The 26,124-nt window shown below is 52.4% G+C and overlaps 2 protein-coding genes across 6 annotated transcripts in view; one reads left to right on the forward strand and one right to left on the reverse strand.

The window, feature by feature from the left end:
• TMEM163 (transmembrane protein 163) overlaps window positions 1-17,022 on the forward strand; it is a gene marked incomplete at its 5' end in the record, with an annotated part of 256,482 nt that extends 239,460 nt beyond the window's left edge. Inside the window, 3 exons of the mRNA XM_081242263.1 lie at window positions 6,019-6,130; window positions 14,534-14,675; window positions 16,070-17,022. Of these exons, the coding sequence (XP_081098389.1) occupies window positions 6,019-6,130; window positions 14,534-14,675; window positions 16,070-16,130 (315 nt within the window). The 3' untranslated portion in view covers window positions 16,131-17,022. The remainder of the gene's footprint in view (window positions 1-6,018; window positions 6,131-14,533; window positions 14,676-16,069) is intronic.
• A 1,084-nt stretch (window positions 17,023-18,106) lies between these two features.
• MGAT5 (alpha-1,6-mannosylglycoprotein 6-beta-N-acetylglucosaminyltransferase) overlaps window positions 18,107-26,124 on the reverse strand; it is a 374,514-nt gene continuing 366,496 nt past the window's right edge. For all 5 annotated transcript variants that reach the window (XM_081243158.1, XM_081243161.1, XM_081243160.1 and 2 more), the window contains one exon: window positions 18,107-24,063. In XM_081243158.1, coding sequence (XP_081099284.1) covers window positions 23,865-24,063 — 199 coding nt within the window. In that variant the 3' untranslated portion in view covers window positions 18,107-23,864. The remainder of the gene's footprint in view (window positions 24,064-26,124) is intronic.

Genomic DNA, 26,124 nt, shown 5'->3' on the forward strand with positions numbered 1-26,124 from the left:
AATCCTTACCGTAATCTGTATTCTCTCTTTAGTTTTACTGATTCTAGTGGGTATGTAGCAATATCTCATAGTGGTTTTGGTTTACATTTCCCTGTTGACTAACGATGTTGCTATCTTTTCATGTGCTTATTTGCTAGTGATGTATCTTCTTTGGTGAAGTGTTTGTTCAAATCTTCTGCTCATTAAAGAAAAAAATGAGTCATCTTTTTTCTTTTTATTGAGCTGTAGAAATTCTTAATATATTTTGGATAGAAATCCTTTAACAAATGTGTTTGAAAATTGTTTTTCCCCGGTCTGTGACTTTCCTTCATTACTTTGATGGTGTCTTTCAAGGAGTGAAATTTCTTAATACTTTTGGTTTGAGGAAAAAGGTATCTTGGTGTCATTTTTTTTTCTCTTTAATAAATTTATTTATTTTTGACAGCGTTGGGTCTTTGTTGCTGCGCATGGGCTTTCTCTAGTTGTGGTGAGCAGGGGCTACTCTTCATTGCAGTGAGCGGGCTTCTCACAGCGGTGGCTTCTCTTGTTGAGGAGCACGGGCTCTAGGCATGTGGGCTTCAGTAGTTGTGGCTTTTGGGCTCTAGAACGCAGGCTCAGTATTTGTGGCAAACGGGCTTAGTTGCTCCGCATGTGGGATCTTCCTGGACCAGGGCTCGAACTCGTGTCCCCTATATTGGCAGGCGGATTCTTAACCACTTCGCCACCAGGGAAGTCCCTCTTGTAGTTTTGGTTTTTGTTTCTTTTATGAGTGTGCTTAAGCATCTTTCATATGTTTAAAATTTGTTTTATTTTTTCCCCATGTCCCTTGCCCATTTTCTATTAGTTTTTAAATCTTTTTCTTTTGGATTTCTAAGAGCTCTCTGTATTAGGGAGACTAACCCTTTGTGATAACATTTTTCCTAGTTTGTATTTGTATATAACCTATCCTCTGCATATGTTTTAGTTTTCCATGTAGTCAAATATATCAGTCTTTTATGGCTTTGTGATGGTTATAAAGGCCTTCACCACTACAAGGTCATAAAGAAGCTTGCCAGAATGGACATGATTTACGTAAGCATTTTCCTTTAATATGCAGTTATCCTGGGCTTCTGACTGAGTGGCTAGTTGTCTTAACTTTTTTGCCCTGATCTTCTATCCATTCAATAAAGATCCAGCTGTGAGAAATCACAGGGGCCCAGCATAGGTAACAGTGGAAACAGAATACCTAAGGAGGAAATGCCTGTCCCTCTGTTTTTACAGGGTTCACATTCAGCAATATTAGAGCTGTTTAGGAGGCCATGGTTGAGGCATCCTGGTACAGATTACAGCCAGGAACAAATCTAGGTCCTGCCATTAGCTGAGTGACCCTGGGCAAGTCATCTAACCTCTGTGCATCTGTTTCTCCACCTTTCAGATGCCTGCTTGACTGGGCTGTGAGGACTATGTGGGACATGAAAGGTGTGGCTGCACTTTGAGAGAAGCTACCGGTGGTGCAAACCTACTCGGGTTGCAATTTCTCATCCTCAGCCAGGTCTGCTCTGCCTTCCTGACTCTCGGGAAGGAATCCTCTCAGAAACTCCTTGTATTACACTCAGGACTGTCTTAGCTCAGGATGCCATAACAAAATACCATAGACTGAGTGGCTTTTATTTGTCATGTTTCTGGAGAATGCAACTCCAAGATCAAGGTGCCAGCAGAGTTAGTGTCTGGTGAGGGATCTGTCCTTGGGTCAGACAGCTGCCTTCTCACTATGACCTCACCTGACCTTTCCACAATGTGTGTAGGTGGAGAGAGAGAGAGAGAGAAATCTATTCCTCTCATTATAAGGGCACTAATACCATGAGGGCCCCCTCCCTCATCTCCATCTCCAAATACCATCACAGTGAGGGTTAGGAATTCAGCATAATGCATTTGGGGAGGGCACAAACAGTCCATAGCAAGGACTGATGTCTTGAGCAGGCTGATGACTACTTCTCTGTGACATTATGCTCATGCTAACAGTAGATGTGGTCTGTGTGGAGAGAGGAGAGCCAGGTGGGCTCTGGGTGGGAAAATTACAGCAGAGTTCTAGGATGTTGCAAGCTGTTTTTGGGCAAGGGCATTGGCAGGTCTGTGCCAGCCCAGGTCCTCCGTGGGTCTTTCTTCAGGATTTATATTTTCTGAAGCAGATCAGCACAGCAATGGTGAGCAAAGCCTGGATGAGGCTTCAAGGTGGCCACAGTCTCTCTTTTCCCAGACTTGGGGAAGGCAAATGTTCCTTCAGAGCTGATCCTGGGAGCAGACTGTGGTTGCTAGGAATAATGCACAGATAGGAAAATCCTGAGTTTTGCATGTTGGCTTCTGTATATTTAAATATATCATGTACTCTGTGCCAGGCACCATTGGAACACTTTGGAACACCCTTATGGCGTAGTATGTGAGGCTCAAGCAGCGTAGCAGAACCTCTCTAAGTCTCGGTCAGGACAGGGCTTTGTTGCAGGGATGGGGCCGTGCAGGATGACGGGAGCTGCTGCTCCGGAATCTGGGCCTGAAGTCAGCAGCGCTCCCTGGCAGGAGGGAAGCACTGCAGGAAAACTTGGGACCCTGAAGGTGGCCTGAATCCACATCTGACCCTCACGGTCTCAGCCTTGGTGACACGGGTGACCTGCAGAGGAAGCCTGTGTCAATGAAGCTGCACACATGGCTGGCTCAGGACTCAGAGAAGCTGGAGGAGGGGATCCAGTGGGAGCTGGCAGAGCTGAGGGCCTGGCTTCTACCGCACCCCCAGGCTGACCCAGTGGATCAACAACACGTGCATGACAGCACCTGGTGCCCTGTACCTGCCTTCAGGGACGAGGGGCTGCCACTTCACCTCCATCTTCTGAATCTCACACAGATGTCTCTGGTGGCCGAGTGTGACTTGGAAACACCTAGCAAGGGAATTCCAGGAAACATAGTTCCTGCTGATCCCTGTGGATATACTACACAGCTACCATGGGTGGCAGGTCTCTTCTTTTTTTGCATTTTACAGATGCGTAAACGGAGGAGGAGACGGGGGGGAGGTTCTGTGACTTGCCCAGAGTCACACGGTTATTAAGTGAGGCTTCTGCTCCGGTGCCTTTAATTATCATCAATGCTTCTAATATACTTTATTACATCAGAAACCCATCTCCTGTCCCTCCGGGATTCCAGTCCATGGGAAGCTTCTCTAAGGCGAAGGATGGGTTCCAAACACCCCTTCACCCTTGATAAGCCACTGTGGACCCCAATCATAGTTTCTCTTAACGTGTTTTTACATTGCACCATGTGTGCTTCTTTCTAGGTAATAAATTCCCTATGGTTTCTTTTACAGTGATGCTTACCGTACTTTGGGGCTCACCATTAGCACCTAGCGTGGCTGTTTGGTGGAATAAGTGAGTGTGTGGGTAATGCGTTTGGGGCCTTTAATAACAGTTGCTACATTTTATTGCACATCAGCTGCCTGCCGGGGGCTGTGGGTATCCCACTGCTCTTTATGGAAGAGAGAACTGAGATTTGAGAGTTTGGGGTTGTTTCCCCAGTAAGCAATGAAGTCTAGATTTGAGCAAAGATCTGCTGGAGGATCACTGCCCTTTGTCAGCCAAGCCCCCGTTCAGCAGTGTGCTCCCTGGGTTAGCAGACCCAGGGGAGGGCCAGCAAAGCCATTCTGGCTCTTCTCAAGGTGCATCTGGGGGTGGGAGCGGAACGTCAACCCCCAGCTCCCTGGGACATGGATGGGGTGAACACAGCCTTTCTCTATCTCTGAACATGTAGGGATGAGGGCTTTGCCAACAGATCGGGTGAAGCCAGAAAGGCTTTAGGCATGGGGTGAGCAAAGTGAGAATTCACCTTCTCAATCTGGGGCCTCACAGCACTTAATGGACTGCCTCAGTCTCCCAACTTAGGCTTTTTTAAGAAAAGTTGCACCGGTTCTTAGTTGCTGCAGGCGGACTCCTAAGTTGCAGCATGTATGTGGGATCTAGTTCCCTGACCAGGGATCGAACCCAAGCCCCCTGCATTGGGAGCGCAGAATCTTAGCCACTGCGCCACCAGGGAAGTGCCACCAGCTTAGGCTTTTTGAATCTTATCTGCATCTGGGTCTATGTTGGTACGTGATTCCTTAATCATGTTTGCCTTTTTTCTTATGGGCACCCTCTCCCATAATTAGACTGAGTTTCTGCACAAAGAGAGCTTGGATTTGGGGGGTCCTTCCCCACCGCCCGCCCCCGTGGCCCCTGGTGCATTAACCTCATGCACAGCAGGGACTGGGGATCCGTCCAGAGGCCAGGTTTGGCACAGTCCTTATTGGTCATTTGAGGAAGTGAAACTTCAGTGAGGTGATTATTTTTAAAAACTTCAAAATTTGAAATAATTTCAGATTTATACATCAGTTACAAAGACATTACAGAGGGGTCCCATAGTCCCTTCCTCCAGCCTCCCCTAAGGTTAAATAACGTCTCACGTAGATAACCAGGGTGCCATTACCTAAACTAGGGGGTGACAACACTAGGAACACAACTCCAGCCTCTGCGCTGATTTCTCCGGCTTTCCCATGTAATGCCCTTTTCTGTTTCTGTGGCATTTCGTCCTCACATCTCCTTAGCCTCCAATCTGTGACAATTTCTCAGTGGTTCCCTGTCTTTCACGACCTTGAAATTTCATGACCTTGACATGTATGAAAAGTAGCGCTCAGGTGTTTTGTAGACTGTCCTCAACATGGGTTTGTTTGATGGTTTTTCACGATTCAACTGAGGTTATGGATTTGGGGGTGGAACACCCAGAGGCCTCCTTCTTCACGTCCCGTCCTACCTGCAGGCACATGACAGCGGCATCACTTACGCACGGTCGTGCTCATCTTGATCACTTACTGGGTTTCCCCCCTGTAAAGTCACTACTTTCCTCTTTTCTGTATTCTGTTTGTTCGCTACGAGGCATGAGTCCAGTCGATGCTCAGTGGAGGAGGGAATTAAGCTGTGCCTTTTTGGGGAGGGAGTAGCACGGGATTTGTGGACATCTGTTAAAACCAACCGCCATTGATCAGTGGTGTGGACGAGGTGCTTTTTGTTTTGTTTTTTTGCTGCACCATGCGGCATGTGGGATCTTAGTTCCCTTGGGGGAGGTGCTTTGATGTTTTGCAGATACCCTGTTTTCCAGCAAGGTGATTTTTCAGATCACTTTGCTGAGTGTTGAACCTGGGGAAACAGGCTGTCTTCCTCTTCCCAGCTTTCTGTTATTTGACTAATAAACAGCTTAAGGAATCCTATTTCTTTGAGTATATGTGATGCTGTATGAGATTTCTGCTGGCACTGGCATTTTAATATTGGGGAATCTAGAGGCTGTGTTTCATGGGAGTGATGCCTGGGAGCCCGAAGCTGAGAGGCCCTATGGGCCCTGCTATCAGGAGATAGATATACGGCTACTCGCTTTTGCATATGTGACTCATGCATTTGCTTGCAAAGGTAAGCTAACAACTTATAGTAAGTGCTAAGATAACATCAATAGCAGACTTTATTTTTAGATACCTTTTCCCACCTTGAAGGCTATATTTGAACTTCCAGTTGCTTGTGCGAAGTTAAGGAAAAAATATGGTTATAAGTAGCTCCAGCCATAATGGACCCCATGGCAAGTTCAGCTGGCTCTGTTATTAGGCCAGTGGTCTACTTACATGTTCCAGACTTTGCAGTCAGCTGCTTTTTGACTTATCCATGGAAAACTCTACATAGAAGTCACTTTTTAGCATTTGACCAACTCCGTTACTGATCAGTGATTGCCAACCATTTTGGCAGAAGAGCGGGAAGGGGAATCTCCTACAGGAAAAGAAGTATGTAATCGGTTTCTAAGGAAATATAAGTCTGGATTATTCGTTTTTGATCACCTTTTTAATTCCCAGTGACACAGGTAACTGAAGTATAAAAACAAGCAACACACCCCACCTGGTGGCAGCATGCTTCACTGATGATTTGTTCTGGGAACAAAGGCCAGTGGCTTGCAATCTGCTCTAGCCTGAGCTGAACTGTTGAAATCTGGAACTTTCTCTTCTAGGATGATTTCCTGTTCAGCGTCTCCATTTTAAGTGGGATCCTTTGCAGCATCCTGGCTGTGCTGAAGTTTATGCTGGGGAAGGTTCTGACCAGCAGAGCCCTCATAACCGATGGTGAGTAAGGCCAGTGTGTCTAGGGGCTGAGCTCACAGTGAGGGAAGATGCTGTTTGGGTCACTTTTAGCTGCTTGTCTTGCAGAAAAGCTCAACAATTTGGAATCTGTTCCTCACTCTCCTCCCCTCCCCCCAGGCTGTTTAGTGATTCTCAGGGTTTCCTATCAGGGCAGATGTCTTGTGCCCTAGGAATTGAATACACTCTTCCTGAATCACCTCCACAGGGACCTCCTACCAGGGTGGCTCATGGCTCCCCAGGCTCTTAATCATGGAGCACAAAGGGCTTCCCAGAGCCTTGCATTTGAGGTGCATTCTCCAAACAAAAAGGAAATGTCTTCCCTGGATTCTATGTAGGTTTCCTTGGTGAACGCTCCACGCCCATTTCCCCCTCCAGCTAGTGAAACACTTACCTGGGAGTTCAAGTTGCAGTGACCAGGGCTTCGCCAGGGAAATGAGCCGTGCGTCCTCTGCTCAAGACCCAAACCAGGCGGACGCGTCCCTCTGCGTCCTGTGGGCCAGGAGGAGCTTCCTGCGTGGCCTTTGGGCTGACAGAGAAGGATGTGTGAAAGCAGAAAAAGCACGTTTCCGTTTTTGCAAACTACTGCTGGCATGTAAACTAGAAACATGATGGACACTACTGCCGGGCTGTCTTCTTTTTCTTCATCCTGGAGCGTGTGAAGTTTCTGGGGGGTGGGAGTAGCGACCTGAGCCCCTGTGCCCTGGGGTGGGAGGTCCAAAGGTAAAAGCTGGTGGGTTGGTGGATGTACCTGCACAAAGTAGAGCAGAGATCGTTAGGTCTTTCTTTCTTTCTTCCTCCCTTCCTTCCTTCCTTTCTTCTCTTTCCTCCCTCCCTCCCTCCCTGCCTCCCTCCCTCCCTCCCTGCCTCCCTCCCTTTCTTTCTTCTTTCTTTCTTTTTTTATTTCCGGCTGCACTGCACAGCCTGTGAGATCTTAGTTCCCCAACTAGGGATTGAAAGTGCTGCATTGAAAAGTGTGGCGTTGAAAGTGCTGCATCCTAACCACTGGACCGCCAGGGAATTCCCATGATTTCTTTTTTAAGGAAAGCACCGCTCCCTCCTCCTCAGATTCTCAGGGTTCTCTCCTATGTGCAATACGTGGGTGCAGTCACGTGCGGGTAGCTGTTATCCTTTGAGGACGGGGTGGATGGCGGTCAGAGGGCCCTTCTCTCCCAAGAGACGAGCATGGTGACACGGTATTGGACTCCTCATCCTGTGCTGATGCCCTGCCGTGTGTGGAACTGGACTTTTGCACGGTGGGGCAGGCAGGCAGGAGGTCAAAGTGATGCTTCCAGGATTGGGGGAGAACTGTTCACTCCCTGTGATTTTTGTGGTCTGGTGTTTTTTAAGCTGGAAAAGAAAACGCCTCCTTTGGCTGTGGCATCCTCCTTTTCTTAGGAATGAGAGCACAGGCGGCCTTGTGCTGAGAGCACTAACCAGGAGTTTGGGTGTGGGTTCTCCAGCCACCTTTGAGGTTCTTTTCTGTTGCTCTGAGGGGCACAGCTCTGCCTGCACCCTTTAGGCCTGAACAGAGCAGACGTCTGGCTGGACCTTGAATCTCCAGCGACGTGTTCTGTTCCTTCCTTTCCAAGTCTCTTTACCTTGCACATGGGGGTTGGGAAGGCAGGCCTGGGGGAAGCTGCACCAGTCAGCACAGTTTTCGGGCCTCCGGGTGGTGGGTACCCAGCAGGCGCTCCTCTGTCCGCTGAGTTGATCCCTTAAGTCAGAGATCCCCTCTGACTTACAGATATCAGCACTTTCTGTATTCAGATGACTGCAGCCGGGAGCCTGAATGTGGACCCAGCAGTCAGACCTTCCTCCCAGGCCGCCAGGCAGGAGGCCCTGTCCCCTCTCTACCCACGACAACGGGGCTTGACCCCCCTCTTCTCAGAACAGTGGGTGCCCCTCCCTCGACTGGTGACTTCACCTAATGCTTTATAGGCGTTCCAGATGCTGTTTCTATTTTAGGCTTCACTCGTTCTATTTTAGGCTTCACTCGTTCTAACGTCCCACCGTTTTGTATGGTGTAAGAGAAGCCCCTGATGAGAAGTATGTGTTTTCTAATGAAATAACTCCTGATGTCATCATTTTCACATACAAAACCATCCACCTGCATAAGCAGTACTTCCATCCTACTCTTGACCCAGGGAGAGGGGTCATTACAAAGAGAAGTGGATGGAAAATTGTTCCACCGACAGGCGGAAAGCCGGGGACAGGCACTCGTCAGGCAGAGGTAGCCGAGTTGGGAGGGAGCCTGGGGCATCTGCGGGGGGAGAGTTAGGAAGGGAGGATATGAGGGGCCCCGACGAGTGGGCGAGGGCGGACCATTCCGCACATTAGGTCAAGCGTGGGAGTTTGGATGTTTTGCTAAATGTTGAAACAGACGAGGTGACATGATGGATGTTTTTTAAAGAGACTTGTGGCCATCAAGGTAGAGAACGGAGCGGAGAGGCCTCAGGGAGGGGAGAGGTCTCTGGGGAGCTCTCGGGGTGGTGTCCTGGGTCGGGGCGGGTGGTGGTATGGGGGAATGGAGGAAGGGTAGGCGATATTTATAACATGGGCAGGGCTCGGGGATGAATTGGCTGTGGCGGTTGAGGAGAGACAGACTGGCAGAGCAAGACAGAGGGCGCTATCGCTAAGAGCTGAGGCAGCACCCCGGTCCCCTAGCCTGTCACCCGTGAGGGCCCCTCCCCGCCATCAGGGGGCATGGTTGTCACACTCTGCAGCCCCCCACAGCCCCCCGCTTGGTGGGAGTGTCAGCTAAATAGGCGGCAGTAATTACAGCCTCCTGCGAATTGCCTTGTCTGGGATCCTGATTCTCCTCATTCATTGATGAACAGAAGTAGGGAACCATCTGTAAGTATCTGCTCTCTGTTCTTCCCTCACGTGGGGAGGTCGGGGGCCGGCTGGGCTTCGGGAACCATGCCTGCCGGTACTGTTGGTCTGGCCCAGGGCAAGGGGCCAGGCCAAGTGCTTTCTCTCCAAGTCCAGCCAATTGCTTCTGGTGCTGGGAGGGAGGGAGGGAGGGCGGGTGTCACCTGTCACCTGGCGAGGTGGCTTGTTGCTAAGCTGGAGCTCTGTGTGGACCGGGCCAGGCTGCCCCACCCTGTTGGTGGAGCAGTTTTCGCTTATACCATCCACTTCTCTTTGTAATGACCCCTCTCTGTGGTTCGAGAGCAGGATGGAAGTACTGCTCCTTTGTCCCTGGGTCGTGCCCTTAGTCAGGAGGCAGATCTTCAGGGGAATGGGGACAACAGGGTGCTGGTAAATTCCAGACTTCCTTCCCCAGGCTGTGCTGTGCAGCGCAGGAAATCATGTCTGGTTGGTTTTCTTGCTTTGGATATTTAGTCAGCATGCGATCCTTGCTATCAGGACTAGGCTGAAGCTGGCTCTGTATTATTTAAGGCAAAAGGATTTTGGGCAGCAAGTTAATACTACAAATCAGACAGAGGAAGATGGTGGAAAGGTGCCTGGGGGGAGTTCTGAACGAGGGGCCAGCAGCCGGGCTCCAGCGCTGCCCGCAGGACAGCTGGAAACCCGAGTTGAGGGGCCTGAGTTGACTGTTCTAAAGTATCAACAGTCTGTGGTGGATTTCAAGTACATGAACTTTGAATCAGAATTTCCTGCATACAATTAATATGTGCTTAATTACACAGATTCTTGTCTAGTCATCAAAGCCAGACTGTTAGAGCCTCTAATCAAGATCGCCTCAGACATTATTTTTTCTAAGATGATGACAGCGTTGATTTTTGGCAAGAGCCCTGGTTTTAACAGGCAGATGGAACAAGCGTATGGGCGTGGGTGGGGTGGGGACAGCGGCCCAGAGGTGAGTGACCGATGGGGCCTTGTGTGCCTCGTTAGGAAGATGGGTGGCCTGTGGGCTCCGTGTCCTTCCTGGGGAGTAGCTGCCGCTAGGAAGCCTCTAAACTTCTGAAGGAGGCAGGAGGGTGGGTACGGAGCCGTCCCCCAGTCCGGGTGTGCTGTTTCCAGCGTCCCCGCACAGGCTCATAAGAGGTGCAGCTGAAATGAGTCAGGCTCCGTCACAACCACAGGTGGGCAGAGCGGAGCAGGTCAGAGACTCCTGGAAGGTATGGGTGAACAGGGTGAAAGTTCCATCAGCTGTGGACCATCCAGAGTCTGCGTGGGGTGGGTGGGTCCCCCCCACAGTGGCAGTGGGAGGCTGGTGGGTCCTGGGCTGGCAGAGCCTGGTGACTTGGTGGAGTGAGTGGACATCTAGTGGCTGCCTGGGGGAACCTCCCACCCTCTGCAGCCTTTCTGAGCTCCTCCGGGCTTCTGTGGGGGCCCCAGGGGCCCACTGGTACCCACGACAAAGATGGAGAAAGAAGAATGAAGGATTCCAGTCTGCCCTGGGGCAGCAGCCATCTCCAGCTCATCTCTGCCTTTTTCCTCTAGCCAGCCCCCAAAACAGAATTCCCCCAACTTGATGCCTGAGAGGTAAACTCCAGCCCAGGTAGCCCCTTGACAGGGTAGTGGTCTCTGTGGACGCTTTTGGTGGCCTTCTGAGAAAAGGCGTGGGCTGCAGAGACTTGGTCTGATTCCGTTTGTTAAAAAGAACAGGGAGACTCAAGGGACAGCCAGACTCCAGAGGGTAAATGCCAGCCTCTTCTAATGGGAGAGGGGAAATACCTTGATGATCCTGATGTATCAGGAGACAGGAGAGAAATACGGCCTCCCCCGTCTCAGAGTGTGCCCGCCGCCCCCCTCCTCGGGGAGAGATGGAAGCAGAATTGAGGGTGTGATATGCAGAGGCCAAAACCACGGGCAGGACGGAGAGGGGGGAGCTCCAAAGCGCTCTGCGTGCGAGGATCTGGGAGAGACTCTGCGGTGACAGAAGGGCGGAGTGGAGTCAGCTACGTGAGCCGCGTGGCGAACAGAGATGGGGAGCACGCTGAGTGCTTTTCCCCATCGTCTAGAGGTGAGCGAGCCTGGAGGAGCCGCAGAAACTACCACCACGGGGGCCTGGCTTGCAGCCTTGTCCCCGGGCGGCCCTGAGAAGGGGAGGCCAGGACGTAGCATGGGGAAGGGCGCCTGTCTCCTGTTGGTCGAAGGTGGAAGGCTTAGAGATTTGGCCTTGGCACCTGCCTTGGGACACATCTCAGGTGAAGCTGATGCCAGCCCTGCCCTCCCGCTACCCCCAGGGCACCCAGAGAAAGCTCTTTGTCAGGTCTGCTATCTTCAGTGGAGGCCTTGGGGGAGGGGTACAAGTGCTCCCTGTGGACGGTGGGCCGGGATCCCCAGGTAGACACAGCAGGGCAGGTGGAGGCCCCACCTGGAATAGCCCTCACCCGCCGCAGGCTCCCAGCAAGTTCCGGCCCCTCTCTCCACGCAGCTCCCTGGACTGGCCTCTGGAGGATATGGTCCCCGGTGGCAGGAAGGTGGAGGGGTTTGCCTTTGCTAACCCATGTCACCTGTATTGAGGTGAAAGTGGGTTGGAAGGCTCCGCCAGGTGTGAACCTGGGGAAGCGAGTGGGGCAGTTTGGCTCTCCAGGGGGCCCCAGACCACACCCTGAAGTTCAGGGGTAAATCCTCCGCTTCTCGGGGGGCTGTCTCCCCAGAGCTCTAGCCTCAGGCCCACCTCGGCGGGGAGGCCCCCAGAGCCTGGGCAGCGGTGGCTTCCTCTCTCCCTCGGACGGCCCAGCCCGGCCGGTGGGAGTCCATGACTTAAGGCCATGTGCATGCCTTCCCCTCCCCCCTCCCTCCATCTGTTAACTCAGTATTTAACGCAGCAATCGAGTCCCCGAGAAGGGCCAGCCCCTGTGCTGGGACTTGGAGCGGAGCAAGGAGAGACACAAAACTCCTGTCCTTACGCGGACATTTCTGGTGGGAAAGGGGGGGATGTCGGCAAAAAGAAAAATAGTAAAAATGTCCTGTTACGGAGAGCGGAGCCACGGGGAACCGCGAAGCAGCAGCAAGGGTGCCGGTAGGAGGGTGTGGCTGGGGGAGGGAGGGGCGGCCTTAGGGGCTCTGAGTCCAGGCCGGGGAGGCCCCAGGACGAGGGGTCCGGCCGGCGGAGGCCTGGAGGGGAGGCTGGGGCTGGCGGCCGCAGGTGGCGGCGTGGCCGGAACGGGGGGACAAGGAGGAAAGGGCTGGTCAGCGCAGGACTCGCCCGCCGTGAAGAGCCTGGATGGTTTTCAGAACCGGGCTGCAGTTCGCTACAGAGGTCAGTCTGGCTGCCGCGAGGGGAATCATGGAGAGGATGGGGGATGCGGGCAGGAGGGGCAGCGGGGAGGGGGTAGACTGGGGGCGGGTTTGGGGGGTGACAGTTGGCAAGAATGACTTGATGTGTGGACGAGATTCGGGATGTGAGAAAAGTCCAGGCTGGGCTCCTAGATGTTTGGCTTTAGCAGCTAGGTGGACGGGGGCGCTGTTCACAGAGAGGGTGGCCGGAGGGTGATCGTTGGGAGGCAGCAGTTTTTGCTCTGTGTTCAGTTTGAGATGCTTGTATGTCTGCAGCTGAGGGGAAAGGGCAGGACGAAGGAGAGCTAGGGAGATGCCGGCTTATGGGATGGAGGTGAGAACCTGGCCAGAGAGTATAGGCGGAGGAAGTGTTCAGGGGACTAAGCCAGGCATGCAGATGGGCTCGAGGAGGAGAGTCTAGCAAAGGGGACTGAGAAGGACCAGCTAGAGTGCAAAGAGGGAAAGCAGCAGAGTGCAGCGTACGATGAGGACGAGGCGTTAACCATGGCCTGTGGCAGCCAGGAGCCATCCAGGACCAGGGCAGCACTGGGGGGAGGGAGGGACCTGAGTGGGACAGGGTGGAGAGTGGGAGGTGTGATGGGGTAGCCAGCTTTCCAGGGAGTTTTGCGAAGGGGGGTAGTGAATGGGGATCGTGGTGGGTCAAGGAAGGAGGTGGAGGTGGGTGATGATGCTAAGACTTATCCCAGTGGGAGTGACCCAGGAGAGGGAGAAGAAATTCAAGAGCAAAGCCCTTCAGTGGACAGGGATGAAGGCACCAGTCTTCCATAGGAATGGCAATAACAGGAGAAGCAGCCAAGTATGTGAGGGCAGCAGGCATAGGTGGGCGGTGAACTTGGTGTTGGGAAGATGAGGTGTTGGTGTCTGAATCTATGTGCTCTAAGAAGTACCAGGCCGAGTCCTCAGCTGAGACCTGGAGTGGGGAGATGATGGAGATTTGAGGGGAGAGAAGAGGGTGTGATGTAACAGGCAATCAGAGATGTCCTTGTAGGCCCAGCTTCATCTCGGTCTCATTGTTGAGGGGCAGCCTGTTGAGGTCTACCCCGTGGATCCTGAGAAAGGGCTTGGCCTAAGTCATCTCTACCCTACACTCTTCTTCCTCTCCTCATTTAGAACACCCCACACCCCCGCAGAGGTACAGCCCACAGTGAATGCATTTAAGGTTATTCAGCAGAAGCATGACACCTTTACCCAGGTGGAGTTGCCAGGGAACGGAGCAGGCCTGCTGTCGGAGAGGTTACTGGCCTGCATGGGCAGCTGCCAGGGGACCACCAGGCAGCGTGGACCTGCAGGTGCTCTCAGGCCCCAGTTTTGCTGGGGCAGGCTAAGAGCCTTGTGGCTCACAGCACGGCGAGACCCCAGGAGCCCCTCTAAACCATTCCCTTCCCATGTGACCTTGGAAAACCCACAGGTAGACTGGAAGTGCAATGCCTCAGTCATGGGGACCCACTGAAGGTGACATGCGTGAAAGGAGACGGTGATCGATGTCTGTTAGCTCCAGTTCTGGTTGGATTGCCCTTTCTGCAACCAGGTAGCTAATCCTAGTCTTTGCATTTCCTTCCCGGAGAGTGAAAAATCCTTGGGTGACTTAGGAGACATGGCAGAGAAAGAACATGGGTTCAGGTAGAATCCCGGCCCTGCATCCTCTCAACCTGTCTAACCCCAGTCAGTTTATTAAACCTCACTCACTCTGCTCAGCTTCGTTTTCTCATTGGTAAAACGAGGGTGATAATCTGACTTCACAGAGTTGAGACGATCCCAGCTCTGTACTTGCCCAGCAGACACTGGACAGATGTGAGTCACTGACGATTGAATGTCCCCTGTGTGTTTGGCAGGCCTGGTGCCCCTGCCCCTCTGGAGACCTGTGTTCCTGGGGCATGGGAGGAAGACATGAACCATACACAGGCTGTCACTTGGGCATGGTGGCCGGCAGGGGATGGACGGTGAGGGTGACAGCTCCATCCAGGGAGGCCTCTGGTGACATGTGAGCAGAGACTTGTCAAACCATGCGGGTGTCTGAGGTGGTGGCTATCACCCGAGAAGTGCTTCTGGAACATCCCTTCCAGTACACGTTCCAGGATGCAGAGGCATGCCTGGCGTTTGGGTAGTTTTCCTGGCGGCTAAGCAAGTTCACTGGGCACTGCCCTCAGCCCCTCTCTGCTTCTCTTCCAGGGTTTAACTCCCTCGTGGGGGCTGTGATGGGCTTCTCCATTCTTCTGAGCGCCGAGGTGTTCAAGCACAACTCGGCGGTCTGGTACCTGGACGGCAGCATCGGAGTGCTGATCGGCCTCACCATATTCGCCTACGGGATCAAGTAAGTGCTGTTTCCTCTTTGCTCTCTGGGCGGCCACGGGGGCTATGTTCCCCACCCCTGACAATCATGTCTTGTACCTGTGACCCTCCTGCCCCCCGGGGGAAGTCAGGAGACTGGAAAAGCCTCCTGCAGCCGTCACATACTCTGGTGAGGCAAGGTCTTGGACCAGGGGCCTAGGCTTTCAGTCACAAAGGGTCCGCTTTTGTCTGCTGTCTTTCTAGTTCACTGAATGGTCCTCCCTTTCTAACCCTTCGTGCCTAAAGATTTGTGCCCCTTTCTTTCTCTATAGTGAGGGTCGTGATGATGCACCAGGGAGGCGTTTGTGGGGTGGGGGTTTCCTCACCCTTAAAGTCCCCTCTGCCGTGTGCTATACAGATGCCAGGACCTCACACTTAGAGAACTTTTTACAAAACGGACTCGGTGCAGAAGGGCTCCACGTAGAGTTGGTTCTAGCCCAGCCTGAGGCCTCTCACTGAAGAAGTGCCCAGCAGGCATCGCTGGCTCTGCATCCAGCATCTAGGCTGGAGTCGGCCTTTGAAAAGAGAAGTTTCTCAAAGGTGCTGAGCTTTTAAATGCTAACATGCCTCCTCTCTCCCACTACGATGGCTATAATGAAAGAGAGAGACAGTAAGAGTTGGTGAGAATGTGGAGAAATTGGAACCTCCGTATCTTGCCCGTGGGAATGTAAATTGTTAGCCGCTTTGGGGATAGTTTAGCAGTTCCTCAAAATGTTAAACACAGAGCCCCCATTTGGCCCAGCATTCCCACCCTTTGGTATATACTCCAGCGAAACGAAAACTCACATCCACGCAAACACCTATGCATGAACATTCATAGTGGCATTATTCACAGTGGGCAAAAAAGTAGAGACAACTCGTATGCCCAACGTATGCGAGTTTTAAAGAACCCAAACGTCCATTAACTGATGAATGGATAAATAAAATGTGGTAGAGCTATGCAGTGGAGTATTTATTCAGCCATAAAAAGAATGAAATACCGATTCATGCTACTGATAGATGGATGAACCTCGAAAACACGCCCAACGAAAGAAACCAGTTACCAGAGGCTGCATCTTGAATGATTCCACTTATAGAACTACCCCCAACAGGCAAACCCATGGAGACTGACAGTACGTTAGTGGTTGTCAGGGGGAGATGGGGTGGGGAGTGACCGCTAGAGGGCATGGGGTTTCTTTTGGGGGGGCGATGAAAATGTTCTGGAATTAGGTGGGTGTGATGGTTGCCTGTACTAAAACCCGCTGAATTGTAGGAATTCTATAGGGTGTGAATTATATTTATAAAAAAACAAACAGAAAGCCCCCATCTGTTTTCCAAGTGCGCAAGCCCAGAGCTGCGGAGGGTCTGTGTTGGGGTGACCGGCCTCTCTCTTTGCAGGCTTCTCATCGACATGGTGCCCAGGGTGAGGCAGACGCGCCACTACGAGATGTTTGAGTGAAGGTAGCCGGGGCCGGCTGCCCTGCATCCGCATGAGGACTGTCAGGACCACCAGAGGTTTCCATGCAGGCAGACGGTACTGATGCTTAACTGAACGTTCACTTTCTTTGTGCTCACGGGAACCAGGTCTCCCCAGCAGGTCGGACTGCTCTGCTTCCCTGCACCGCCCCCGCCAAACACCGCAGGACCATCCATGAGCACGGAGCAGGACCCCGTCTCCGGCGGGAGGACTGACCTTTGCCATCTTCTGCAGTAAAAAGGTTCGTGTGGGGAGGATACGATGTCTGCTTGGTGGAATGCCTCTGTGGTGCTCCCAGCCTCAAATGGAGAGCAGCTCCCCAGACCCACCTCCTCGGTCCTCCACGTGGGCCCGGAGTCTCCTGAAAGATTTTAAGAGAAGACCGTACCCTTTGGTCCCTCACCCCTTTACCACTTCCTAATTTCTGTCCGTGTATTTCATTCATTTCATACTGTTTTACTAATCCTCAATCTAAACACCAGATGTGTTCTAAAGGAGGAGACCATTCTATTTTTAAAGTGCTTCGTGATAGATGTGTGAGCTTTTGCATGGTCGAACTCAGCCCCTGACCCTTCCTTGTACGTTCAGGACCCGAACGTACGTGTAAACACAGGATCCCTTTTGGAGAGGTATGAAACTACAGTTTATTTGTAATAAATAATTATATAATCTATCCATATATGTATCTATATGCTGTGTGAAGTGGTAATGGTACACTACAGTCTGTTCACGTCGTAAGGAACAAGCTGTTCTCGGTTTATGCAGCGTTAGGCGTAGATTCTGTTAAAGACACACACACAGAAACTGTCTCCCCAGACGCAACATTCTGTACCTCTAGCACTGCTGCTTGTCCGGGCGACGGTGACCAATAAACCTTGACTTGTTTTGTACGGTATGGGGAGGTGAAGGTTGTCACTGCTGTGGGTGAAGCATGGGGTGTCGGGGCGGGAGGGGGAATCAGGCTCACACCCCGCTCAGGGAGGGGAAGAGAGAGAGTAGCCACATATGTCCATGTGGTGGTGCCTGGAGTTGACCCGCCTCCCCCGCCCCCCAGCTACCTTAGGCCGGGGAAGGGGAGGTGGTGTGGTCCTTTCTAAGAGGTCGCTGACCTTGGAGAGAAAGGCATGCTGAAAGCATCCGATTAAACCAACGGCATTTTGAGGCATATTCTATGGGCTGTTAGTTACCACGCTGCACAGAAAAGATGGACACGGTCCAGGTCTGGGAAACGCAAGATTCAATAGGTTTCTTTTCTGCAGGTTTTCTCCCTGTATTTACTGTTTAATACAGTTCCCATTGTGGCAGCTATGCCATGGCATCCCCCAAACTTAGGCACTCAAGTTATGCTCACCTTCCTTGGGGACGTGTGTTCCATCAAACACGCCGGCTGTCTCCCATGGTGTCTCTGCTCGGGGCAGCGACCAGAAGGTTCACCAGCTTCGGAGAGGCTGCACCACGGCCCTCCACCATCCCCACAAGCCCCTGGTGGGAGCATGAACTTGAACTTCCTTGTTCCCAGGGCCTGTGCCTAACCACACTGAGCCCTGGGGTCAAAGTGCTCTTTCTGCAGTGGGGCAACATGTTCCAGGTCTACTGAGCCCTCGATAGCCTAAGGGCTGGCTATCCTTCAAGATGTTTAAACGTCTGATGTTAGTACAGTTACTACAAAACAAACGACAGTCTACTTGCCAACTCAGTTCCCTTCTAGGTGAGCGGAGGGCAGGAAGAGTGCTCGGCAATTAGTACTGGTGGGTGTGATGATACAAGGGAAAGGCGGTTCCATAGTGAGCCCCCACCTCCCCAATCCCTTAAACCTACCTTCCTATCAGCATTTTTGGCAGTGTACCTGCAAACGGTGAAACGCCGTCAGTGGCTGCCACCGCTGGGGGATGCAGCTGGACGGGGTCCTGCTGGCGCCCTGGTACCCACCCGCCCCGCCCCCAAATCACTTCCATCTGTCACACAAGAAAAGTTTATTGAAAAATAAAGTTCTCCCTAGTTTTCTCTACAACAGTGGAAAACAAAGCAGTGCTCTCTACGCCGGTACAGTACATTTGACAGCAACGCCTTATTTGCAGAACCCCGCACTACTTAACCCCAGAAGTGAACAGTAGAAAATGGTTGTACCAGGAGCTGGCTGAACACACAGATGCGAATGGCCATTAGCTTACAGACACCAAGGCTGTGACAGCAACTACAGCAGAAAGGACGTCACCATCCCCTTTGGCATAGACCGTTCCGCTCTTGTTCGTTCTGTTCATACCTGGGCAGGCCGGTGAGCAAAGGCGTCCCACATCTGCTCCATCTCAGCTGTGCCAGAGGTGGCTGCCTCTGCTAGGTTCCTGGCCGGCTGGCCCAGGGAGCCCTCCAGGACCGCAAAGGCTCTGAGCCTCCAGGACTACCCTTGCCCCCCACCCACGGACCCAGACGGGGCCCTGCCCGACGCACGAGCGCACGGCTGCCCTTGCGTCCCTTTGTCATGCCTCACCGGATGCAGGGGGCTGGGGGGTAATCTGAAGGCTCCACAAGATCTGGGAAAAATAGATGAAATGATGCTTTGAAGAAGGTAAATCCCAATCTTAAATGACTGCTGATTCAGCTGAAGAGAATCCAAAGGATCTGAAAAAGACACCAGACTCCAACATATTCCTCCATTTTCCACAAATGCAATCTATGCAGAATAGGGCCAAAATAGGAGAGGAGATAAAACTCTAAACCTATCCAAGGAAGCAAGAGGCTGAAACCCCGCCCCCCCCCCCCCAAAAAGCGAACTGACATTCAGGTGATCTGGGAAAACATTATTAAGCTCCGAGCAGCCTCTTGGAGCTCTGAAAACGCCCCCGCCACCCCCATAGAATAACCTTTAATGTGAGAGAAACGTGACAACTAACCAGCCTGGGAGTCTGATCCTCTTGGGCTGGACAGTGCAGGAGCCACCCTGGCCAGCAGGGGGCGCCAAAAGGGGCTTCCTGGGGAGCGATTAAGTTCAATTGGTCATTCCCTTCCCCTTCAATAAAAAACAGAAACGCCTCTATCATTGCATTTCAGAGGAAGATGGGTAACTTTAAGGGGACAGTCTGTCAGAGAATTCAATTTCCAGCTCACCACGTTCTGCAAGGAAAAACCCTGGAAGGGTCCAGAAGATAAGAGTGGGGTGCGGTCCAGCATGTGGCCAGAGGTCACCCTCTTATGTTCAGTTCTTGCGGCCCAGTTCCATCTGGGGCTGAAGTCAGGCATATTTTCCAGTCAGTGCATTTTAACCAGCAGGGTGGACACAGGACTCAGGTATCTTCCACCACTACGTCCTACAACATTCCATCAACTTGGGAGTATTCTCCCATAGGTATTACTTTTGAATCAAGGATAGGAAATGAGCTCAGCTCTTTTTTTCCTCGAATATTATGAAAGGCGAATAACAATATTTAACATTTACTAGGGCTTACTCTATGCCAGACACTGCTAAACACTGCTAATTCACTGCTAAACTGAATCCTCACAAAAACCCTAAGTGCTAAGAAAGCTAGGGTAGTTTTTTTCTGCATCAGACACTAGACAGCTAATTTGGCCTTTTGCTGTAAAAACTTGGTTTTCCATTTTTTTGTTGAAGCCCACAAGAAGGAAAGGACCCCACCCTCTGCTTTAGGACATTCCTACCTTCCTAAGGAAGCCTGCATCTCTCCACATCCATCCACCTCTGCACATGACGGTGCTCTGCAGCCCCAGAGGGATGGACGGGGTTAGAATGAAGCCAGTGTGGAAGTGAAAATAGTTTTCAATAAATAAAACATTCCAGGCTTGGGAGAGTAACACAACAGAGCCTGTCGTTAACAGACCTTTTTTTAAAATCAAGAATTGGGGGGGCATGGGAGAGGGTGGCAATGTCCCCATTAAATACACAATCTAGGTAAACCACCTCGGAGAACGGGGTGGCCTGCCTTGGTCTGGTCTAAAAAGCACAAATCCACCCATAAACAGAAGAGTTTCTGTCTACCTGGTCACACTCGTGGCTTCACTACCAGTGAGCTGCACTGGGGCACCCCAAAGTGAGCTTACCGGGAAGCTGAGTAGTCACTTTTAGCGAACCCCACGTTTGCCAAAGAAACAAAAAAAGGGGGTGCGTATTTCTTCCCCTTCATCCTGCTAACCAGATGAAGTGGTTTGGGGCCAGTGCTTCCATGAGGTTCAGCAGGGCCTGCTTCCCTTCAGTGCAACCCCTCAGGTAGGGCTGGTCTTCTGCTGCGGCCAGACCTCACCAAGCTCCCGGGGTGGCACGTGGCAACCAGCAGTCCCCAAACAAACCCAAAGACCTGGCTGAGCAGCCTGGGAACCTATGGGCTGGCCTGGAGGAAGTCAGACCTTTTCTTGGGGGTTCTCATGGCTTCACAGGGGTGTATGTGCCCCTACACTGTGGCCCAGGGGGGGCTTGGAGGGCATTTCCGGCGCCCAGCCTGAGTTGCCCTCAGTGATGCCAGGGCACGTCCTATCTCCAAGCTGGAGGAGTCTGCTAGCTTCCTTCAACAAAACCCAGATTCCAAAAACCAACCCCACATTCCAAAAACCAACCCCAAAGAAAAGTGAAAAGGCACCTCAGAAAAAATAAATATCACCAAAGAAATATCTCCAAACATAACAGCAAAACACACAAAAAGTAAACTATAAGCAGTGACAAAACCCAATCTAAGCAAAAATGCAAAAAGCTTCTCCAATTGTACGTGTGCAAATCGAATTACATACAAGAAATAAATGAGGTGTTTACTGGCATGAGAAGTGTTTCCCCTTTCAGGAACTTTTATTCCCGAAAGTCTTTACATTTCAAAGGAAAGCTTTCTCTCCTTTAATAAATTATATGTTTTCCCTTGAGTTTTTTTTTTAAGAACTTAGTATCACAGTGGAGGAAAAAAAAAAAAAACACCCAAATCTTTTAGGAAAAAAATGACGAAAACTAAAGACCAGGCAAGAAATGAGAGATGCTCAGAGCACAAGAAGACACTAATCCTGATTGGGGATTTCTCTCCCTGTGGAATTGTCATCAATTACCAATTAATTGGTTTAGGATTCTATTAAGATCGGCATTGGCAAAACCATCGAAGGCTCCCAGCCCACACTCTGAGAGGTGCCTTCCTCTCCCAGGGCAGGCAGGAATCGCACCCCTTCCTGCGCAAGGCAGATGGAGGTCCCTATCCCAATGTCCTCTTGGGTCGCTGACCAGACTGGGGCCACGTGTGTGGAGGCCTGAGAGCCAGTATACATTCAGTGTCGCTGCCTCTGTTCATAATGCCCTCAAGAACTGGAGTGTGGGTTTCTTTGCCCCAGGAGCAGTAGCCCTGCGGGCAGAGAGCTCTGGCTTACTTCCATTACTGGAAATGGGGGGAAGCCACAGGAATCTTCAAATGGGGGAGGTGCTCTCCTGGCTGCCTGACCTGAGAGTCCTGATGTGGAGAAGAGGAATTCTCCAGAAGGCGGAGAGTCCCTGAGCTCAGGGGCAGCCAGCAAACAATCCCTGCAGCTTCTGGAACACAAGCCCTGCACAGAATCTTTCTGAGAACGGGGCTTTCCAACTTCCTTGCTCCTGGGCTGGCTGTAACAGCTCTCTCTTGCAAAATGGCTTTATCTGGCAGAGTGGAAAACTGGTCTCAGTCCGCCTGCTCCCCCTGCTGGTCAAACACTGGCACTCACGTCCTCAGCACTGGAAGCTCCTAGAAGAGCCCAGAAGAGGGCAGCACCGGCCCAGGAATTGCAGGTCTGGGCCCTCAAGCCAATTGCCTAGCTAGCGAGGCTGCAGCCAGGAGTCCCATCTGTAGGGAAAAGCAGTTCCCCACAGCAGGGATGGCAGTTGTTTCCTTCCACTGTAGGAAACCGCCCTTGCAAAGCTTCAAAGCACCCAGGCACTCGCACCCTCCAACCTTGTTGCTGTTCTCAGCCAGGTTGTGACGGGCGGGCCCCTGCATCCACGCTCAGAGCAGAGAGACCTCCCCGCCAGCATTCTCCCTGGCACATGTGGGCCACCCATGGGGTCGGGGAGACCCTGGCTGCCCTCCCTCCCTCCCTCCATTCTCTAAGGCGGGAGGTGCAATTAAGACCCACGGAGGGTCTAAGAAAAAAAGGCTGGCTGTGCGCTTGATATTAAATTTACACCCAAGAAGAATCTAGAAGCAGGCGGAATCTAACTTCCCATAACTCAAGTCTCCACACTCCCTCTGGTCCTCAGAAAGCAGAATTCTAACTTTAACCTCACATCCCAAAGGCCCACCCAGGCCATTAGCCTTGCCCAGCTGCTCTGCTCGGCGACCAAGGCACTCAGAAGCATGAGTGAGGGGGCTGGACGGATCACGGGACAGCTCATAAGGGGGACATTCCGCCAGAGATAGAAGAGGGCTCACTCTTACCAGTACGGAGATGCCAGGGGCATCGCAGAAACACACACGCTTACACGCACAGCACTGAAGCACAGGGTGGAGGTGTGCAGGACCAGGGAACTCACACAAAAGCGGGGGGGGGGGTGTCTCCGCGGTTTGGTCCAACCTGCCAAGCGGCTCACCCCGCCCTGTTCCCCACAAATATTTGTGCCTGGAGTAAAAGCCAGCATCATATTCCTACCCCTTGCAAGCCGCACCCACACTCACAGGTGAGTGGCCAGGACACTGCACATGCATCCTGGCCTGCAAGTTCACCAAGAGCCCCATTCCCTGGACTTCAGTGACATCAGACATTAGAGGGAATACAACACAAGCCCATCCATCTAGAACCCAGCTCTGGTGGTGCTCCTGGTTCTTAGGGACCAGCTTCACTCCTGTCCAAATCTCAGCTCGAGGACGACTCTCTTAAGGGGGAAAGAGCACGGCCTCCAAGAGCTCCAAGGGTAGCTCTTTTCATCCGAACCAGAAATTACAGCCAAGGTTGTATGTGGGTGTGGGTGCGGGTGCGGGTGCCGGTGCGAGTGTGTTTTCAGCTGGGGATGGGGTAGGACGGAGAAAAGGAGCCTCTCGCTGCAAAGCAGCCCATCTTTGGTCCCTGTGGGCTCTCTGGACCACACAGGCATATCCCCGCACGCCAGGGGCTGCCTGTGCCCTAGCTGCCGTGTGGCAAGCACACAAGATTTGTTCTGTTCTGCCACCATCCACTTCGAGGAGCTAGGTCCCCATAGCTGCCCTTACATGCCATCAACCCCACAGTGCACCCTGCCCGAAGCAGACAGTAGTAATATTATAGTGAAGGTGGATGGCCAACAGAGGAAAATCGAAGAAGTTACAAGACACGTGATCAATCCCTCTCTGCCCTCCCCGGCTCCCCCTCCCTCCCTCCCAAATAAATAAGTTAATGGGTTTAGGAATGTTCCCATACGAAGTTCTTCCCAACTAGCTCAATTCCTCCTCTGGTTTTGTTTCATTTAAATGAATCTTGAAATTCTCTTTCTACCCTGGAGCAGCTGCACAGACAGTCTCCCTACAGTAGCTCCTCCAAAATTAAAAATGAATTTGTGCCAGGGAGAAGCCAGGCTCCCGGCCTGATGTCGACTCTCGTTTTGTTTTGGTGAGAACTCCGCTGTGATGCTCCGACCACAGCGGGAGCAATACCAAGTCGAGACCTCCTGCCCAAAGAGTTCAGGCTCTGGCGAGAGTCCCCGAATGATTTCTGCCCACCCGCCGGCCTTGCCCGGATTGGGCTGGAGCCACCGTCTTCCCCAGGAGAGTGCATGCGGGGACGAGCCGGTGGCTGCTAGAGACAGTCTTTACAGAGAGCCACCTGGCCCTTGATGAAGTCCCGGCAGGGGCAGATCCTCCGGTGCCTGGGGTGGGCGCCAGCACAGCTGAACAGCAGGAGGTCACCTTGAAACACACAGTGCTTGTTCTTGGGGTCGAAGGAGGGCACCACGATGTCCTTGGCCATCTCAGAGCTTTGGCAGGTCACCTCGTACCTTGTGGGGGAAGAGAAAGGGGTTAGAGATGCAGGGGTCGTCCTCATCCCTGCCTCCTGTCCACCGTCCGAGGCGTGGGTAGCTTGTTCGGGGCTCCTGCAGTAGAAATGAAACGTCAGCCAGCCTCTGACGCAGCCATTCTCTCACCTCTGGAAATCCAGGCTCGAGAAAGGCATGCGTGTGCCTGGACACGTGCGTGGGGCTATGTGTTCAAGGCTGCTTAGCGAAGCACTGTCTGTAATGGAGAAAAACTGGAAATAACCTGAATACTCAGCAAGTGGGAAATGGCTGAATCAACTATGGTTCATCTGTACCATCAGAGTTACATGCAGCCCTTGACAAAGGAGAGGTGGAAATGCGAGCATTAGCATGAGAGCTGTCCTTGAGTAAGTGTACGGACGGGTTGCGGGGGGGGGGAGAGAGAGAGAGAGAGAGAGAGAGAGAGAGAGAGAGAGAGAGAGAGAGAGAGAGAGAGAGTGTGTGTGTGTGTGTGTGTGTGTGTGTGTGTGTGTGACAGAGAGAGATGGGGGGAGAGGGAGAGGAAGAGAGATGGAGGGAGAGGGGAGGGAGAGAAGTCATGAAAGACTACACACTAAAGACTTAACAATGTTTACTTCTGAGGAGTGAGACTGGGGGAAAGATATGCATTATTTACATGTTTTTTTAAAACTATATTTAATTTTCGCAATTAATGGCTTAAAGATACCCGTTATGTGGCCTTAGTCCCCACTGGACAGCAGTCAGACGGTCTCATGGGGAAGGTGCCGTCCTGGACCTGAGTCACTGGACCTTGGATGACAGTGGCAATAGTAACACCCCCGCCCCAGCCCCGTCCCCAGCTGCAGGTTTCTGGGTGCGCAGAGCAGGGACTGAATCATCCCAGGTCTGTGTTCTTGCCCCTGTGCCATAGTCTCCCAACAGGTGAATTTTCTGTGGGCTGGAGACCCCTGTGGCTTTGCTTTCTCAGCCTGGGACCACTGCCTGGCGGGGGGTGAAGGAGAACCGGATGTTTCTGTTTCCAACAGTGTTGGCCTCATTTCAAAGAAGAGCCACATAAGTTCTCCTCTTACCTGGGGTACCTGGGTCCTACCCACCTTGTCCCCTGTACCCCACACGGCTGGTGGGGACCAGTTCAGAGAAGGTGGTATAGCAGGGCCAGACAGATCTGGGTTTGAGTCCTGGCTTCATCTCTTATGAGCTGTGTGGCCCTGGACCAATGACTGAGCCTCTCTGTGGCTCAGTTTCCTCTTCTGTGAAAAGGGGATGAAGAATCCTTACCTCACAGGGAAGGTCCAGGGATTAAATTAATGCTTATAGAGCAGCTGGCAGAGTCTCGCTCTGGGAAGTATTCAACACGCGAGAACTACCATGATTACCATCATCACCCTGCCCTGGCAGACGCTGGCTGGGCTATGCCACCTTCCTCCCTTGCCCAACAGTGAGAATTTACACACATGCCAACCATCTCTGTTTTGCTTTGTTCACGGAAGTCTTGATTCTTGCCGATAGGGAGGGTCTGGATGGGGAACCTGAGGTTTCCTGCTGCCTCTGGAAAGCCTCCAAGTGTCGGGGGAAGAGCACGTGGCGCCCCCATTACTCCTGCGCCCTCTTTTGTCTTCCTCCCGCCAACTAACTGCCGGGGCCCACCTGCCCTCCTGCCATTGTTAATCTGGTGGTTCCCAGTGCATCTGCTGGGGCTTCTGGTGAGCTCTCCGAGGCTGCCTGCCTGCCTGGCTCCCGGTGCCCAGGAGGGCAGCGCCGGCCCATCTTGCTGCTGCAGTCACCAGGGAGCTCTGCGACTTCTCTAAGTGGCCCGATACCCCTTGATGTTAGGTCAGCCAACTGGGAGACCCAGAGGGCATGGCGAGGGCGGGACATGGAGGTCTTATGGGTTTCCTACAGGAAACCTGAGTCAGAGACAGGGGCTACGTAGCCAGCTCCTTCACAGGACACTCCTCCTGGCCAACACAAAAAGGGGTCTCCAGGGCTTCCCTGGTGGCGCAGTGGTTGAGAGTCTGCCTGCCGATGCAGGGGACACGGGTTCGTGCCCCGGTCCGGGAA

The sequence above is a fragment of the Mesoplodon bidens genome (genome assembly GCF_964165515.1).
Source record: "Mesoplodon bidens genome assembly, chromosome: 8".
In the NCBI taxonomy this organism is placed as follows: Eukaryota; Metazoa; Chordata; class Mammalia; order Artiodactyla; family Ziphiidae; genus Mesoplodon; species Mesoplodon bidens.